This window comes from Apodemus sylvaticus, chromosome 3 (assembly GCF_947179515.1).
Source record: "Apodemus sylvaticus chromosome 3, mApoSyl1.1, whole genome shotgun sequence".
Classification (NCBI taxonomy): domain Eukaryota; kingdom Metazoa; phylum Chordata; class Mammalia; order Rodentia; family Muridae; genus Apodemus; species Apodemus sylvaticus.
The window spans coordinates 115,490,060-115,508,704 of record NC_067474.1 but is presented as its reverse complement, the minus strand read 5'-3'; the positions used below and the strand labels follow the sequence as shown (position 1 = coordinate 115,508,704).

General features: G+C 43.2%; 1 protein-coding gene across 1 annotated transcript in view; it reads right to left on the bottom strand.

Annotated features, from left to right (window-relative positions):
- Cachd1 (cache domain containing 1) overlaps nucleotides 1-18,645 on the bottom strand; it is a 225,545-nt gene that overhangs the window by 127,322 nt on the left and 79,578 nt on the right. The window contains exon 2 of the mRNA XM_052176841.1: nucleotides 8,347-8,409. Coding sequence (XP_052032801.1) covers nucleotides 8,347-8,409 — 63 coding nt within the window. The remainder of the gene's footprint in view (nucleotides 1-8,346; nucleotides 8,410-18,645) is intronic.

Below are 18,645 nucleotides of genomic sequence, written 5' to 3'. Positions count from 1 at the left end.
AAACCAGAATTCGCTTTGAGTCATAAACATCTTAGTAGAGAAAATGTGAGAAAAGCTATGAGAATTTTGTCTTCTGGGTGTCTGCAGTACATATGGTAAACACTAGAGGAAGTTCTCCGAACATCATCAGTTAGAGCCTTTAAGAGAGAAAGGAAGAGCACTGTCCATGTGAGTATGCAAGATATACAATATCTTCTATTTTTTAAGTGTGGGGTGTTGTGTTACGCCTACCACCCAAGGGACTGGCCATTCTCTGCGTAGCCCTAGCTGTCCTGGAACTTGCTTTGTAAACCAGGTTGTGCTTGAACTCAGAGAACTGCTTGCCACTGCCCATACAAAAAAGCACCTACCAGCTGCAGAAGCCCAAGAAGTTCACTTGGTATATTCAACCTAGACAGAACAGAATGGGTGGTGAACCCTGAGTCTCAGTAAACTGAACAAGAAAAATGTGTCATCTCCAGCTCTGAGAGGTATCTGAAATTGATACAATTACTAAAGTTGACATAAGATAAAATGAAAAATCTTAAGCAAACAAATTTAAAAAAAAAAAAAAGCCAAAAGAGACAACCACGGGTATAAGCCAAACCCCTCCACATCTAGTAGAGAAACAAAAAAAAAATCAAAATTCTTTCTACAAACTAGACATTTATATGATGTTAAAATGGATTCTATCCAGCACTAAAAGAAAGATAGATAGATAGAAAGAAAGAAAGAAAGAAAGAAAGAAAGAAAGAAGCAAACAAACAAAGAAAGAGAAAGAAGACATCAATGTTACTGCTTCAGAAGGTAAAAAAGAAGACGGCTTCCACAGCAGTCAAGTAAATTGAATACCCACGTGCTTTGAAAATAAAATGAGGAACCAAGGAAAAGGAGAACAGAAGTCTTTTGAGTAGAGCCAGTGTGGTGACTCATGCCTTTGATCAAACAACAGCAAAAACAATCTAGGGAGCAAGGCAGGCCAAACCCCAAGGAAGGAACATGCTCACAGCAAGGACACAACCGTGCTGTCCCGATACCCACAGTGACTGAAAAGATCAATCAATAAGGTGGAAGGGGCTGCAGAGATGGCTCAGCAGTCAAGAGCACTTTCGCAACAGGCCTAAGGTTGGTTCCCAGATCACACATGGCAGCTCCTGACTGGGGAGCTGTCACTCTGCTCTGATTTTTACAGGTATATAACATACACACATGTAAGCAAAACACCCATGTACATGAGACGAAAATAAATATATTTTTGAAAGATGAAAACCAATGTTTTATATTCCTGTTGGTTATATAAGAGAAGCCCATGGAATTACCAACATGGTGGTCATGGGAGGCCTTGAACAAGGCCATTTGTTGGACTAGGTAGTTGTCATTACGGGCTGTGCTTCCAAGAATGAAATGGGACAGTGGGTGGATAGTAAGATGAGGTCAAGAAAGTGAGCTTCTGTGTTTTACATACAGAAGAACAGGCTGTTTTCATTTGGTGGGTGGGATCCTGAGGAGCCAAAGTGGACCAGAGAAGGAGGACAGCTGCTGCAGACAGCCATGGCCAATGTCAGGTCGTTTACCAGTTATCATTTAAAAGATCTCCACAAGCTGGGCAGTGGTGGCGCACACCTGTAATCCCAGCACTCCGGGAGGCAGAGGCAGGCAGATTTCTGAGTTCAAGGCCAGCCTGGTCTACAGAGTGAGTTCCAGGACAGCCAGGGCTATACAGAGATACCCTGTCACGGAAAAAATAAAATAAAATAAAATAAATAAAAGATCTCTACAGCCCTGGAAAGCCACGCTGCTGACAACTCAACAGCTCCCGAATTATTAATAATGAGGGATTATTTGCCATCTTGTTAAATCTATTATTTATATAGATAACTATAGAAGCAGTAGGGAAAAAGACTGACTCCATGAAGGGGTCCAAGGTGGCTCTGGCTCCCCTCGGGGATGAAGCCAGCATCCTAGTTTTGTCTTTGTTTCTTCTTTCCCGCCTTGCCCTTAGGAAGCCTGTTCTGCTACTTTGGGAGCCACTTGCTCAAAAATTTGCTCGTCTTGATTCAGATTCAACCTCACACAATGCCCCTAATGTGTGCATACAAGTTAATGTCTTGAATTGCTCAAAGCGGGCATCTGTGGGAGGGGCTCCTCACATGAATGTGTGGGGTGGAATTTTCTCTTTCTGAAGCTGTTGCCACAGTCTTTTGGCAGAACAACTGCAAACAGCAAACCAATCAAAGACTTAAAACACACCGTGAAGCAGTTTAGACCCAGGCTCTGAGGGTTAATGCAAAAGTAGTAATGGGTAAAAGCAGGAAACAGTACGCCATGGAGAGTTTTGTGGTAAGAGTCAAGAATCACAAAATGTTTTTTATTAGTGTTAATTACTTTGCTCCCTTAACCAAAGATATTAACAACACATTAGATTTCCTGCCAAGTTCCATGATGTACACAAATAAGATTTGATTCTCAAGATCTTATTAGCAAGAACAGACGGCATGACCCATGGGCGCTAGTGTTTCTAAAGGAAAAAAAGATAAGAGAATGTATGGCAGGATTTTTGACAGTAGATAGTAGTGTGTGTGTGTGTGTGTGTGTTTGTGCACCCCAACTATAAGTAGTTATTCTAAAGATCATGAATTAAAACTTTGGACAAAGGAGATGGGGTGTAGCTCAGTTGGCAAATGCTTGCTTGCACAGCAAGTGTGAAGCCTTGGGTTCTACGCCTAGTTCTGCATGAAACCGAGTGAGGTGGTGCACACATGCAATTCTGTAAGTCCAGTGCCTAGGTGGTGAAGGGAAAAGAATCATCATCGGCTACATAGCAAGTCTGAGCCAACCCTGGGCTCTAGGAGACCCTGTCTAAAAAAGTAAAGCTTTGAGTCGGGAGGTCAAGAGTCTGCTTTGAATAATCAACCTACTCTTTCTCTTTCTTAAATATATCCTATCATCAATTATAATTGTCTCTATAATGAAGAGGACAGTGAGATTCGTGGAAATGGAACTGCTAGGGGTGGGGTGGGGGTGGGGGGACACTGTGCTCACAGTAAAGGTAGGAGATCTGGGCAGACCTCCTGCACTAATCAGTACCTGCTTTTATCCTTTTTCTTTTCTTTTCTTTCTTTCTTTCTTTTTTTTTTTTTTTTTTTTTTTTTTTTTTTTTTTTTGAGACAGGGTTTCTCTGTATAGCCCTGGCTGTCCTGGAACTCACTCTGTAGACCAGGCTGGCATTGGAATTCAGAAATCCACCTGCCTCTGCCTCTGCCTCTGCCTCCCAGGTGCTGGGATTAAAGGCGTGCGCTGCAGCCACCACCACCACCCGGCACCTGCTTTCATCTTTAGGGTGTGTGTGTGTGTGTGTGTGTGTGTGTGTGTGTGTGTGTGTGTGTGCAAGGTCTGGAGACCCTGAACTTCTGGGTACCAAAGATGGAGCTAGCCTCAGTGCTTGGCTAGCGTGAGAAATGGCATAAATGGAATGGAAGGAGTGATGTCACCTCACCAGATCTTAACACTTGTTATAAAAACACAATGAGGGGAGGGGCTAGAGAGATGGCTCAATGATGAAGAGCACTCATTGTTCTTCCAGAGGACCCGAGTTCAATTCCCAGCACCGACATGGTGGCTCATAATTATCTGTAATGCCAGTTCTAGGAGATCGATGTCTCTTTGGGGTCACAAAGCACACTTGTGGTACACAGGTTGAAACACTCGTGCAAATAAAATATTTTTAAAAAATTCTTTTAAGTATAACCAGGGGCTGGAGAACTGGCTCAGTGGTTAAGAGTGAATACTAATTGCTTCCACATCAGACCTGAACCTGGTTTCCAACACCTATGTTAGAGAGCTTGCAACTATAACTCCAGCTCCAGGGGCTCTGATGCCGCTGGCTTCTATGGGCTCCCTCCCTCTCCCTCTCTCTCTCTCTCTCTCTCTCTCTCTCTCTCTCTCTCTCTCACACACACACACACACACACACACACACAACTAAAGATAATGATTATGATATCTTCATAGTAACAGATTAAAAAGCCAATAGAAACAGATCAAGACGTCATCAATCGATATTGGTGAATATTTGGAAATGTTTATGTGGGAAAACCAAAAGCCAATCCATTTCAGTTAGAGTGATAAAGGCTAGAGAGCAGCTTCTTGACTGGCAGTAGAACAGGAAGTGTCAGACTATCCGCCATGAGGGTCTGGGGATGGAACTCCGGCCATCAGGCCTGGCGACAAGCACCTTCACCTACTGAGCTTCAAGAACTGACTGGAAGTTTTACTTTACAAGTCAAAACAAAAGATGGGAGAAAATAAGAAATCTAAAAACTCAAGGTACCACCGGCATGGTGGTTGTATTAAACTCAAGTCACAATTTAAATCTGGTGGGTCAGAATCTGGACACATTTTGCATTCAAAGAGTCACATATGGCTAGCAGCTGGCTGAGCAGATAGCAGATATGCAGTATCCTTCTCTGTACAGTCTTCTCTTTGGGTGTGGCTGATTTAGAGTACATAGTACAGTGTTTCTAAAACAAGTCAGTAAATAATGCCAAAAAGGTATTCATGGACCTACCATCCCTCCCCAATAATAATCACAAAAAAGTACTTGCCGACCATGCATGAGATCCTGAACTCAAAAAATAAGTCTTGTGCACTATTATCATGCAAAATGTCACTTCAAACAACTTATAAGATCCCCTTTCAGATTCCTTAACTTGACAAAAGACTAGAAACCAGAAATTACCAAGTATTGAAAAGGATATACCTACTTCTTAAATCTGCAACTCTGTCCTAGGAGAGGAACCCAAGGCCAGCACTGTGAGGACAGCTTGTCATTCTCCAGGCATCCTCAATGCTGGGCTTGAGATTCTCCAGTAAGTGTGACAGTCCCTCCCTGCCTGGCCACCACTCAGGATTGGGACGCACATACAGACACAAATACAACATAGTCCTGCCTTCCAGCATTGAGGTGACAAAATAAAGTTCTGGAGATTAAAGAAATGTAGCCTCTCCAAGCTATATGGAAATGTGAACAAAACTCAGCCCTGTAACAGAGAAAAATCCAAACAAAATCTATTATAAAGTGGGTCCATAAGTGGCATGCCTGGCAGCACCAGGGAAATAAAAACTACAACGAGCCTAACTGCAGGTGCCACAGGTGCTCAGAAACAAGGCGGGAGCAAAAGCAGCGCGATCTGTGAATAAACACAGTGCACTTAAAACTCACGCGAAGAGCAAAAGCAGCCAAGCCAAAAATTAATTTGGGGGTGTGCAGGATAGTTTTACGCCAACTTGACACAAGCTAGTCCTCCGAGAGGAGGCAATTTCATTTAAAAATAATACCTCCATAAGAGCCTGCTGAAGGACATTTCTTAGTGATCAATAGGGGAGGGCCCAGCCACTGAGGGCTCAGGGTGCTGGGTTCCTTAAGAAAGCAGGCTGAGCAAGCCAGAGGGAACAAGCCAGTAGGTGCTGCTCTTCCATGGCCTCGGTCTTGGCTCCTGCCTCCAGGTTCTGGCCCTGCTTGAGTTCCTGTCCTGACTTTTCTCAATAATGAACAATGGAGCTGCAAGAGTAAGCCAGGTAAACCCTTCCTTCTCCAACTTGCTTCATGCTTGCTATGGCGTTTTGTTGCAGCAATAAAGACCTTAACTAAGAATAGCAAGGTATAGAGGTGCAGCCCTTTAGTCCCAATGCTAGGAGGCAGAGGCAGGCAAATCTCTGTGATGTTGAGGCCAGCCTAGTTACATAGTGAATTCCCGGCTAGCCAGGGTTATATAGTGAATAAGGTTACCTCTGAGAGAACCCTAGGGTAGAATACCTACCCTCTTTGGTAGGTTGTTAGGTTGCTATATTTATTTTGATATATTTCCTTAAAGCATATCTGTTATGCTTAAAAAAAATTTTGAACGTTAGATACATTCTATTTTTTGGAGGACAAAACTAGATATTAGTGATTAATTAGTTACTAGTCACTTAATTAGTTACTAGTACTCTGAAGTTCAAAGAAGATGTGTGAATGACTATGGTGGAGAATGTTTAATAGAAGAGGAAACAGGCCAAGTGAACATGCTCCTGAAAGATTTTGCCCTGGGTAGCATCTAGTACCATAGGGATTGCTTAAAAAATTAGTTTTCTTATTATTACTGTGGACAGGGGGCTTGGGTGTGTTGATTTGTGTCATGGCACATGTGGGAAAGTTAGAAAACAATTCTATAGAGTTGGCTTTCTCCTTCCATCTTTTTGTGGGTTCTGGAGATCAAACTCAGATGGTCAGGATAACAGGGCAAGTTCCCTTAGCTGCTGTGTTGTCTCACCTGTCCCTTGTATAGTTCCTGATCAGGACATTTTCTTTGCTATAAAAGGGAGAAACTGTAGGAGAATCGTCCCAGTGAGGCTATGACTTTTCAGTAAGCATGTACTGTACACCTTTATCGTTAAACAGATCACAGTGCTGAAATGATCAAGAAGTCACCAAACAGAAGAAAAATTTCAGGACTTGCATGTATTGAAATTTAGGTGAAATTATCACAGTGCAATTTTCTCCTGACCAAAGAGCCTCTTGACCATGAGACCCTCTCGCTTGGGGTGCTTCTGGGAAGCAGAGTGGAGAGGTTGGAGTAATTATTGATAAGTACATCTTTGTTCAGCTTAGGACAGAACAATTTGATGATCAGGGCAAAGGCGCATGAAGACAACCTGTGTTTGTGTCATACTGATTTCTGGAAACTTATTCTCCTACTTCATAGAGAATTATAGGTGACTTGTCTGACCTCTCGGAGCTTCCGTTTCCTCCTCTTTAGCGGGAGAGAGTCTGCTTCTGAAGCTTCTCTGTCAAATATTGGCCATAATGTTGTGTACATGCTCCGTCAGTTGCTATAATTCTGAACAATTATACTGAAGGCTCCCATGCTTGCCTATAGCTGGTTTAACAATGACGTCAGCCCAAGAACACAAAACAGCTGCGTGCTCGGAAACAGCCCACCTAAGACCTTGTATCTGTTACTTCAAGAAAAGAGGCTTCAAGTGATACCCCAGATCACATTCTTTAAAGGGTTATCAAATAGCGGTTGTCTCCTAAAATGTCTCCTCCAACAGGCAGGTTTTGTGTAGAAATCGTAGTCCATAACAACTCTTCTAGATTCAGTGATTCTGAAGTGCCTCCCGGATCTTGGGAATAAGCTTAAGTCAGGACATAGGCAGAGAAGACTCAGTGTGGCACGCCACTACAGTTCCAATCTATTCCTCCTTAATGATACCTAAACTAAGAAGGAGGAGACATACATCACCATATCACTACTTAAAAAGTGACTAAAATTAAGGTCCCTGCCTATGAACAGGAAATGCTGAACCTGGCCCACAGCTCTCTATTGTAAATAAACAGCTAGCTTATAATAACTGCATCCCAAAGCAAAGCCTTTCTTCTGAGAAAGCGCTTTTAAAGCACAGATTGGGTCAAGCTGTCTCCATGAATAAAACAACAGAGGGGCCTGGGCATTTGCATCATTGTGCATTTTGTTATGTTTGTCTTTTTATCCTGTGCAAGCCCTTAGCTGCAGTCTGGTTTTTATCATAGTTCTGGTTCTCACTGAAGTTTCAAACCTAGCTTCAAGTTACTAGTCAACGGTCACATGCTGGAATGAAGTTGGTGGATTAAGTGAAATTAAAGCCTCCACCCCTCTCAAGCACCCGCTAATTAATTATTGAGTTCAAGCTTACCAACACCAAGACCTTGCCTTAACGCAGGAGGCGGCTCACTCGATGCTATAAACAAACAGAATCTGGCCTTTTAAATATCTTGACTGCACAGAGCAGGGAAAGAGGAAGAGGTGGAGGTGGGGTGAGAATTCTAGAAAGAGGAATGAAAAAAGCATCATGAGGCACCAGCTGCTTTGATGCCAGAACCTTCTACCAAGGCGACGTTGTTCTCACTGGTCTGACTACATCACGAGGCTGATGTTAGGAATTCTCTTACACAAACTGCAGATAATCTGTGGGTCAAAGGGGTGTGGGGGACTGTTTGCTGTGACCAAAGAGGACATACAGTAAGATGCCAGATGCCAGAGTGTGGAGTCTGAGCCCAAAGCCCAGGTGCTTATTTTCTGCATTAGATGAAACATATTTAGATACTTTCAGATTTGGGGAACTCAAGGATATTTATAACAAAAGGAAATGCTTCCAAGATACATCAGGCATGGTTAAACCATCACCAAGTTCTCAGCACCTGAATGCAGGGTGTCACTGTCACGGGGAGACTCCAGACAAGTAGGATAGGTAAGAGGTCAACCTCTAGTGGGGACTGCAGAGAGGGACAAGGAAACCCCATGGAAAGGCAAGGCGCAGTCAGAGAGTACCCAGGTCTCGGCTCCTTACCTGCTGAACTTCACTCTCTCCGTTCGAGATCTTCTCTGTGTAGACCAAGGAGTTGAAGATCCTCTGTGACAAAAGAGAAAAATGAACATTAGATTTTTCTAAGGAAGAGTCACTTTCTATATGTGTGTGAAAGATTTGTTGCATACAACATAAATAGATTCGAATAGGAAAAAATTTTAATTAAAAGACTGCGATTTTTACAGAGAGAAACCCAAATATCAGCCAAAGTCAATCACGCTTATTTATCTAAGCATTACCCAGGCTATATAGTGAAATAAACCAGATGTTACACTATATTTTTTTCATTTTCAAAAATACATTTAATTACAGATTTCCGGAGCCCATGCCATTTTATCTGGCTGCCATAGTCTGCCGAGGTTGTGTTTCTCATTTAAATCCTGCACTCCCTGAATGCTGTAATTGTTTACAGACCCTAAAATCTAATGTAATAAAAACTCTTTGAAAAAGAATTCCTTCCATGTTCTCTCATGTCCCCATGCAGCCGGTACAGACTCCATATTACTTATCACCTTCATTGCTCAAACAACCCCTCAGGAGAGTAACAAAGATACTTGCCAAATATGTGTGGCCTCAAAGGAAGATGCCGAGATTTTATGCCAGGAAAGATACTAGGCCAGGCTGTGGCACATGGGCGGCACATTAGCACACAAATCCTTCTGCAGGTCCCTGACTAGCTCAGCCACATCTCCTCCACACACCCTAAAGTTAAAATCTGTCGGTAGACTTGAGACTCAGTCGCACTATGTAACAAAGTAGAAGAGGGGAAACCAGGCTGTGCACCCAGTAAGGGTGGGGGCGGGGAGGGGCGGGGCGTGGGCAGCACCGCCATCATTTATCTTAAAGCTTTCAAGGTGCCGAGGAACTCCCTAGATGAATCTGGAGTCAGACCTGAAGACGTCAGCCAAATTTTTTGTTTCTCCTCTCTATCCCGTTGCCAAGCATTTGTCAGCATCTGGGAAAGGATCCCAGACAGCCCAACACACCTGTGTGGGTGTGGCAGGAAGAGTAACACCAAGTTCATCAAGCCCGGTGCACCCAGAGTGGAAAGGAAGGGAGGACACACGGCAGGGGCTTGGCGGGGGTGGGGGTGGGGGTGAGGGGGTGGGGGTGGGGGTGGGCGGGGGCAGAGGGTGGAGAAAGCAAACACACAGAAGGACCACGATGGAATTGCAGCTTTGAAAATTATAATTATGAATCATCACGGTGCCTCCCGCCATTCCCCAGGCGCTGTGCTCATTCATCCAGCAGATGCTGCCTTTTCCCATAGCCCTGCAGGAGGAATGTTTTCCTTCATAACGACGATGGAATTATGTTTGTTTAGCTTATTTACTTATTCACTCCCTCCCAGTTCCTTGTCGCTGTGTCTGTCTGTCTGTTGGTCTGTCTCTTTATCTCTGTCTCTGTCTCTCTCTGCGGAACTTTTGGGAGTTAGGTCTCTCCTTCTCCCGTGTAGGTCCCAGGAATGAAACCTGGGTCTCTAGCTTTGCCAGTCAGCAACTTTACACGCTGAGCCATCTTGTTGGCCCAAGGGTATTTCCATGACTGCCTTGTAGTAGCAGTCATGACAACAACACTGGCTAGGATCTGTGAGATGCTTACTCTATGATAAAGAAGCGAGCCTGTTATAGCAGCTCACATTTCTTAACGGGTTTCTGTTTGGCAGTCATTTGTTTCTTAAGACGGGGTTTCATTGTATATTCCAGAACCTACCACATAGCCTAGGCATGGCTTTGACTTTCCTTTTCCTGCCTCAGCCTCTCTAGTATTCTTCTACAACCAGCTTAAATGGGCTTTATAAAACACCTTTCTGAAACACTTTCCTGACAGACACTATTTTATTTTATTTTATGTTTATTTACATGCCTGTACAGAGGTACAAGGGTCTGAATGCAGGTGTTCTTGGAGCCCAGGTCTGGACTTAAAAGCATTTGTGAGGCACCTGCTGTGAGTACTGGGAAACAAACACTGGTCTGGGCAAGCAGGTCCCTAGTACCCTCTTCAGCCCTGACAATTATGCCAATAGACAGACACGGAATCCTAGGGCACTGCACTTGTACAGACTTCCTGTGCCTATTTCTCAAATAACTATATTTATAAAGACGAAAACCCAAGAGCGTTGGAAGCTCAAAAGTTGACCAAAATCACTCAAAGCAAGACTGGAATTTGAAGCCAGGCACTGTGGTTCCAGAGCTGACACCCCTAATATAATGTATCTTGTTAGGATTTGCTAGCTGGTTATGTTTTGCATAACAAATTTGTAACCAAGAAATATCATGCCTGGGCCTTAACTGGCAGCAAACCCTAACTAGAACTAGTGTTTATTAATAGTGCTTATTAATCCACCAATCAGTCGTGGTTTTCATCTATATCTATTCTGCTCCAGATTCCACTGGTGGCCATTTTATAATCAAGGGGCATTAGGATTTTGAACCCTAAAACATATCTCATTTTTGAAATGAAATTGTAGGGCTGGGACTACGGCCTAGTGACAGAGTATCTGTCTAGCATGAGCCCTAGATTCCATCCCACATGCCCTGGGAGAGAAAATAGGATGGGGGGGAGGGGCTCACACATGCCTCATCCCTGAAGCTCTAAGTTCCCAGTTCTCCGGATCCTAATCCAAACATCATCACTCGCTGTGTGCCCAGGATATATTCTAGACTTTTCTGTTATTTCCTTTTCAAAAAGATGCTCATATTTTCATTAAAAGTGAACCTAACTGAAGCGGTGATTGCAGGCATGGTGAATGTACTCACTGTCTTCCTTTACCATAGTGTGGGGATCAAAGTGGGAGGCTCCAAGGAGGTCGATCAGATCCACTGTGCTCAAGCCAACACTTTCCATGGCCAAGTATGGTGTTTCTTGCTTCTTAAGGGGAAAGAACACTACTCGATAGTTCTAACAGTGTGCTTCAGGACTAGTCTAAAAGGTTACCTCTATTTCTATCAAGCTTGTGATTTTTTAACAGCGATGGGGCTAATTGGTATTTGGTGGGGCAGAATCAAGACAGGGTTCCTCTGTGTAGCCCTGGCTCTCCTGGAACTCACTTCATAGACCAGTCTGGCCTTGAACTCAGATCTGCCTGCTTCTGCCTCCCAAGTGCTGGGATTAAAGGAATGTGCCACCACCGCCTGCAGGGATAGTATTTTTATGTAGTTCATTCTTTGATTTGCAAAGATTTCTACGTAGTGTAGTCTCTACCTAATAAATTGAGGTTGATAGAGAAAAAAATTACTAGCCAGTCCTAGGCGTGTGCAGTAGTGATTTGGTGGACTGTAAATTGAGCACACTCCTCTAGCCACGGCAGCACTGAGTGACAGGGTTGTCATCCAAAGTAAACAGTCTTCACATGTTTCCCCTGGTGCCAAGGCTTGGGGACATGGCTTAAAACTTCAGGGAAAGGCCAGAAGAACATATACAAGTTATAAATGGTACAGATCGAAAAGTTGGCTTATGTGTGTGCATTCAAAAAAAAAAAATCTCATGATACAGAGTAATTTTCATCAAGTTCCAAAAGATCTATGCTCTAGCTGGGGGGGGGGGGGGGCGCGGCGGGGCGGAGCTATGCTCTAACTGGGAGGAGGGGGAGCTATGCTTTAGCTGGGGGGAGGGGTTGCGCTCTAGCTGTGGGGGGAGGGGAGTTGTGCTCTAGCTGTAGGGAGAGTGTGCTCTAGCTGGGTGGTGGAGGTAAAAAAGAGCTATGCTCAGCTCCCCAAAGCTTAGAATTTTTATGGCTTATAATTTTACACCAATTACTACACTTAGTCTTCATAATTGCTTGTGTAGGCAGGACAGGTATTTTACAGATTTGAAAACTACAGCATGAAAGTTAGGAACTATGTCCCAGGTGAAAACCTGAGGTGTTGAAGCCTGAACCTAGGTCTTGAATTAAATACAAGCTGTGCTTTTAGCTGAACTGTCAAAAAAAAACTTTGTTCATGTCACCTTGCTGTTTAGAATGTCCTAGGAATCTGCTATCTAACCTGGGCACTGGGCATGGGTGGTGGAAATGAGGCACATGGAAATTTGAGCTTTTCCTGATTTATTTCAAGCAAGGTGTAAAATTTTGGGAATGATCAGAGTCTGAGACAGCATCATTTCTTCTTTCTTTCTCTCTTTCTTTCTCCCTCTTTCTCTCTTTCTCTCTCTCTTTCTTTCTCTCTTTCTTTCTCTCTCTCTTTCTCTCTCTCTTTCTCTCTCTCTTTCTTTCTCTCTCTCTCTCTTTCTTTCTCTCTTTCTCTCTCTTTCTTTCTTTCTTTCTTTCTTTCTTTCTTTCTTTCTTTCTTTCTTTCTTTCTTTCTTTCTTTCCTTGTTTTGCACCTTGCACTGCTTATGTGAAATTGTAGAAGAAACAAATTACAACTTTGCTTGTGTGTGTGTGTGTGTGTGTGTGTGTGTGTGTGTGTGTGGGTATGTGTGTATGTGGGATCTTGTGATAATGCAAAAGACAGGAACTTAAAAGTATGGAACTAAGCTGACATTTTGGTGATTTTGAGGTGACGGTTTCTTGGTTCTTAGAGGCCACAGAAAGGACGTGACCCCCTAGAAGATCTAACTGACAGGTCGGAACCTTCATCCCACCCTTTGGACAAGTCACTTACAGCAACACATTCAGTCGGGGTTAGGAGCAGGGCTGCCCTTCTGTGCTCAGAATTGTCACTTTCCCTGGAAGTTCTTGTTTGGTTTGGCTTTTGTTTTTGCTTGATTTGGTTGGGTTTTTTGAGACAATTTCTCTGTATAGCCCTGGCTGTCCTGGAACTCAAGTCTCTAGACCAGGCTGGCTTCAAAGAGATCCACCTGCCTCTGTCTCCTAAGAGCTGGGATAAAAGGCGTGTGGCACCAAGCCTGACTCATAAACTCTTAATGTGACCACCATCCCAAGGAGCAAAAGTTCTCCTCACTTCTCCAAGCCCTGGAAATGAAGTTCAAAGACACTAACTAAAGACCCGGTCTCTCTCATTACTCATTCCTGCTTCAGAACGTTCAACTACTAAAAGTGAACGTATCTTTTAATAGGTATGGAGACTTAAAGTTATTTTTAAATAAAAAATATTTCACTGAATCCATGTTATTAAATTTATTTCCATAATTAAAAGAAAACAAAAAAATGTCTTATTTTGCCCATAGGACCTGCACTGATGTACATGCTGTATCATCTAAAGCCAGGCACACATTTATCTGGTGACCCAGCAACTCTCATCCTTGACAGACACCTGACAGTGACATGGCTGTGAGCTCGATAAGGCAAGTAGATAGATATACACAGGTGCAGTATTTCCAACGGCTCAAATGCAGAAGCAGCTCACATCCTGGTGCACAACAGGAACTGGATTGATAGGCACTCAGAATGGCCACACCCTGGGGAACTGTATGAGAACAACATGGCAGCAGCCCAGCTCACCACCACCACCACGGGATTCCTACAAACATTGAGGGAAAGCAGCCTGATACTGGAATACTTCCGAGTATAATTCCATTCATGCCACAGCAAAGCCAGGCAAAACCAAATCTGTCCTGTAAGAGTCTGGAGAGTGGCTATCTTTCCTGGAGAAAGAATAGAACAGGAAACTGCTGAAACATCTGGAATGCCACAATGTTCCTTTTAATGTTGCATTCAATTAGTTAGTTGGGGCTGTGTTCTGTGTTCTGGTTTGCCATCTGAGCCCTGTCCTTTTTAAATGCATTTGTATGTGCACAAGGGCTTGTATGTATGTGAGGGTGCATATGTACACATGTGTGTGGAAGACAGAGGGCAAGCTCAGGTGCCAGGTATAGGAGCACCATCTATCTCTTTTGAAGGCAGGGTCTCATGGGATTGGAGCTCATCAATTAGACTAGGCTGGCTATCAAGTCCCAGGGATCTCCTGTCTTCACTGCCCAGCACTGACGATACAAGCGAGTATCAGCATTCCTGGCTTTTCACATGAGTGCTGCGGACATAACTCAGGTTCTCAAACTTGTGAACCAATCACTGGACTGACTAGGGTATCAACTCCATCCTTAAGCTGTGCACTTTTTTCCAGTATGTACTTCAGTCATTTTTATGCTCCTCATGCATTCTAGACAGTCCCCTGAAATACAGCCCAAATGTTCTCATATGTATTCAAAACTGTATTTAGAAGAGGAGTGTTTACTAAACTGATATAAATAGTTAGCGAGAAAAACATAAATCCAATCCCTTATTTGGATGATCCTGGGCTGTCCCAATTAGAGACACCTCACAATTCACAGACCAAGTCTCCCGAGCCTTTCCCAATGCTCTGTATAAATTACACCCACCCATTTTAAGCATGTACAAACTCTCAATTCTTTATAAATGATTATTCATTCTTCAGATTTCCACCCAATGTACTGTGTAAGTCTGAATTTTCTGCTCTAAAAAAGGGTATCTTTACCTAAGTTTCACTGGGCCCAGAAATTTCTAAACATAACACAATATAAATATAATATAATCTGCCATTTGTACATTCTGTTCTTAAGCTCTGCCTGTCTCCTTTCTTTCCTCTTAAAAGATGTTCCAGTCAAGGTCAAAACTTAGAGACGTACTATTGAATATAGCTCCTCCTACCAACTGTCAGAAGGAAGGGAGAAAACATAGATTCCTTCTCATATTCGCTCTTCGCTCCCTTTTCCCACCCTCCAAAGGGTTAAGGACTACAGCTAGCTGTAGCCTGCTCCTTCCCTGGCCCTACTCCGGAATCTACTGATCTGCACTCTAACTCACGGTCTCCCCCCACCAACCCTACCAACCCTTCTATTTAATTAAGCTTAACAGATGGCAAGAGAACTCGTTTGTTGGAACAGGAACAATTACAAGTGTGTTGAATAAGATGGTCAGTCCAGACAGAAGGCCCCACCTTTACTCCACTACCTGCCTTGCCAAATTTTAACAAGACGCTTAAATGAAAGTTTATAGCACAATACCACAGTGACGGAACAAATACCCCACAAGCCTAATGAGAGGCTGTGGGTCTCCTTCCCTGCTCTTGGCTAAGAAACTAAGGAGTGTGTTTCTACTCCAAAGCTTATTCTCATGCTGTTTTATGGGCCTCTGTGGCCAGTCCATATGGCTGACAGTTCCCTAACAGCTTCATCCAGCTCTGGGTTTGTTGCTGTGATTCTAGCAATTGTGGACAAAAGGGAGGAAAATAAAGGCTAACATTGTTATCTCAGCAAGCTGACCACCAGGATCCACTGACCACCAGGAACCGCTAAACGTCAGTACTCACACTTCATAGAAATTCCAAAATCACTGGAGAATGAATCAATGGTAATTTAATGAAAGTGTTTTGGGGGGAAATGAAGTGTATGCATACCTCATGAATAATCCTTTACCCGGTTTGGGTCTCTTCAGCCCGGATTAGACAGAATCTTATTTTGGCCAGATCGTTTAAGCTCACACTGTTACACACCTGGAAGGCCTAGGAGAAAGGCCTTTCTCAGAGGAGCCTGATCATTTTGAACTCTGCCTTTTCATTAATCCATGACCTTACTTATGCTGGGCACAAGACTCAAAAGTTTGCTGAGAGTATTGGAAGGTTAGCCCCTACAATAAAACTTTAAAGTAAACAAAACATCAAACAAGGGACAAATCAGAAGCAAGGCATGCAGCTGTCAGAAGCATGATTTATAATAACTTGTTACTGCTAGTGTTTTTAGAATAGCGTTTAAATAAATCGTACCATTCTGTGTGTGTAGGTGTGCTATGGATAATGTTGTGATCTATATGACAAAGGACCAGAGTGCACTCCAGTATCTCATAAAACATAATATAAAATTATTCACAACGTTTACCGCAGCCTTTCAGGGTGACGACAACAGGAAACAGAAACTGCTAAGGATCTCCATGTTGCGACTCTTATCTTTTGCCAGAAGCCAAAAATTCCTTGGCTCTGTCCTGGCTAGAAGCCAAGAGCGCCAGAAGGGGACTCTAGCTCAGCTCTGACTGCTTGGTCCTGTTCTTTGCCTTTTATGCCACCTAGATGAAAACTACCACCTGGGAGCTATATGCAAGGGCATGACTACGTCTGAGAGGTATGTGGGCATCCAGGGGGCGGGCCAGGGTGCCTGATCAGCTCACCTTTCTTTGTCTCACCCTATTTTCTGATATATGTCTCACCAAAACTCCTTGCTTAACAACTTGATGGCAGCCTGTCCTTTGGGACCCATTCTGCAGTAATTCTACGCCTTCTTGTCTCTTAAATGCTTACCTATAATCTCACAACAAAACTCCATTCTAAATGTACCTTCCTATTGTCCATGAATTTCATTCTAGGAGTCAAGAGATAAAGGACTGGGAAGCCATTGGCTTTGGGAGGCTCTGGTATCTGCCTTGTCCAACACTCTAGCTCTCTAAGTCATGGTACACCTCGGTGAGAGAGAACGTCTTTGCCATTCAAGGGCCCCAGCTTTACCCCCATATTGCTACTGTTTCCTTGTTTTATAGCTGAAGAAACTAAAGTTCTGAGGTTTAACTTGCCCCAAATATGGCTGCAAAGCAAGACTTATTCAAAGTGCATGTGAAACAGATGACTTGTGTCAAACAGAGACATTGGGCAAATGAGAGCTGAGTTTGCCTGTAAATAGTGAATTTAAATCTATTTTCTTTCCTTCCTCTTTCCCTCCCACAATGCCTTTGTAACAAAGAATCACACACACACACACACACACACACACACACACACACACACATACACATACACCACACACACACACACACACACACACACACACACACACACACACACACACACATTTTTCAAAGACAAGCCAAACTCAAAGCAGGGTATATGCTCTGAGATTCAACCAGAACACACAATAAATATACAAACAAACAAATAAATAAATAAGTGAATAAATAAATATCATCTGCACTTGATCACCATGAGGCTTGTGTGAAAGTGAATAAAATATGGGGGTTCACACCTGACTCTTGCCATAAAAACTAGATCTTGAACATCACAGAGCCTGGCAGCGGACAAACAAAGCTGTTCTAGTTTCATAACAAAGAAGAAAGCTCAGTTACAGAAAGCTGTTCGAGGAAGAAGCTTACACTGGAGATTGGAATAGAAATGAATGACACAACAGAAGACCTTACACCAACCAATTACAGCTCAGGTCCACCCCTACACCAACCAATTACAGCCCAGGTCTACCCCTACACCAACCAATTACAGTCCAGGTCCACATCCAGCCCCACAGACTTCCTGGGTTTGTTTCAAAAACTGCTGTGAACAAAGATAATGGCTAACCCTTGAATGATGCTTTATAGTATGTCAGGTGCTGACACCATACATAAATGAACTCATCTAACTCAAAACGAAACGTCATAAGCACAAAGGAAGATATAGTTAGCATAACAAAAGTTATAGTTTACTATACTGAGGGTCCTCACACAATGTCCACACTCTAAATTCCTAACCCCGACCCTAAGCCTATCTCCCTGAGACTGCTCATCTATGAAAGACAGATCCAGTCTCTAACAGAAGTCTCTGAGTTGAGGATCAGGATTGGATCCTGGAGGAGACTCTCCAGCTGCAGGGCAGATCAAGATGGCGTCTCTCCAGATGTGCAGAGCAGAGCATTGCGTTCAGTCTCTGCTAATGTACTGTCTAAGGGTTGGTTGCACGGGGTTCTGGGACTGTGTCTGGTTATCTTGAGTGAGTGATGTCGCTGGATTCTGGTTGTCAGGTGCAGCCTTGGATGTGGTGGGGCTCCTGGCTAAGCTATTTTCACGCATCTAAAAGGCATTTTTCACCATGCTCGTCACACATGACACTGAAGACATTGCTAACGTGCTGTGGTCACCACCGTGTCAACACTTGTAATACTATTGGTCTATCCTATTATATGTAACCTTTCCAAAAGATTATGGATATTCTCTTAGTGGCAGTTATTCTATGAAAGTTGTAATGTGACTTACATTACCTTAACTAGATATCTATGCTGAAGCCCACATGCCCTCAGTGGAATGGGAAGGTATGAATTCTGTAGTAGAGCCACAATTAAAGTAATATGCTTCCTATAGAAAACTTGAAAATACTTAAAGGAGAAAGAAAGAAATCTGTCTGACTGCCCAGGGGAAACCAGTGTTGTTTATATTTTACTTCATTTCCTTCCAGACTTCTTGAGTGTCTAGCTCCAAGCCTTGTTGGAATTCTCTAGAAATTAGTTTAGGTCTCAACTCCCAGACACACTCCATTACACAGGGTAAGTATAAATGATTCGTGTCCCTGTTAAACTAGTTTATTAAGCCATATAGATGGCTATTGCATTTTA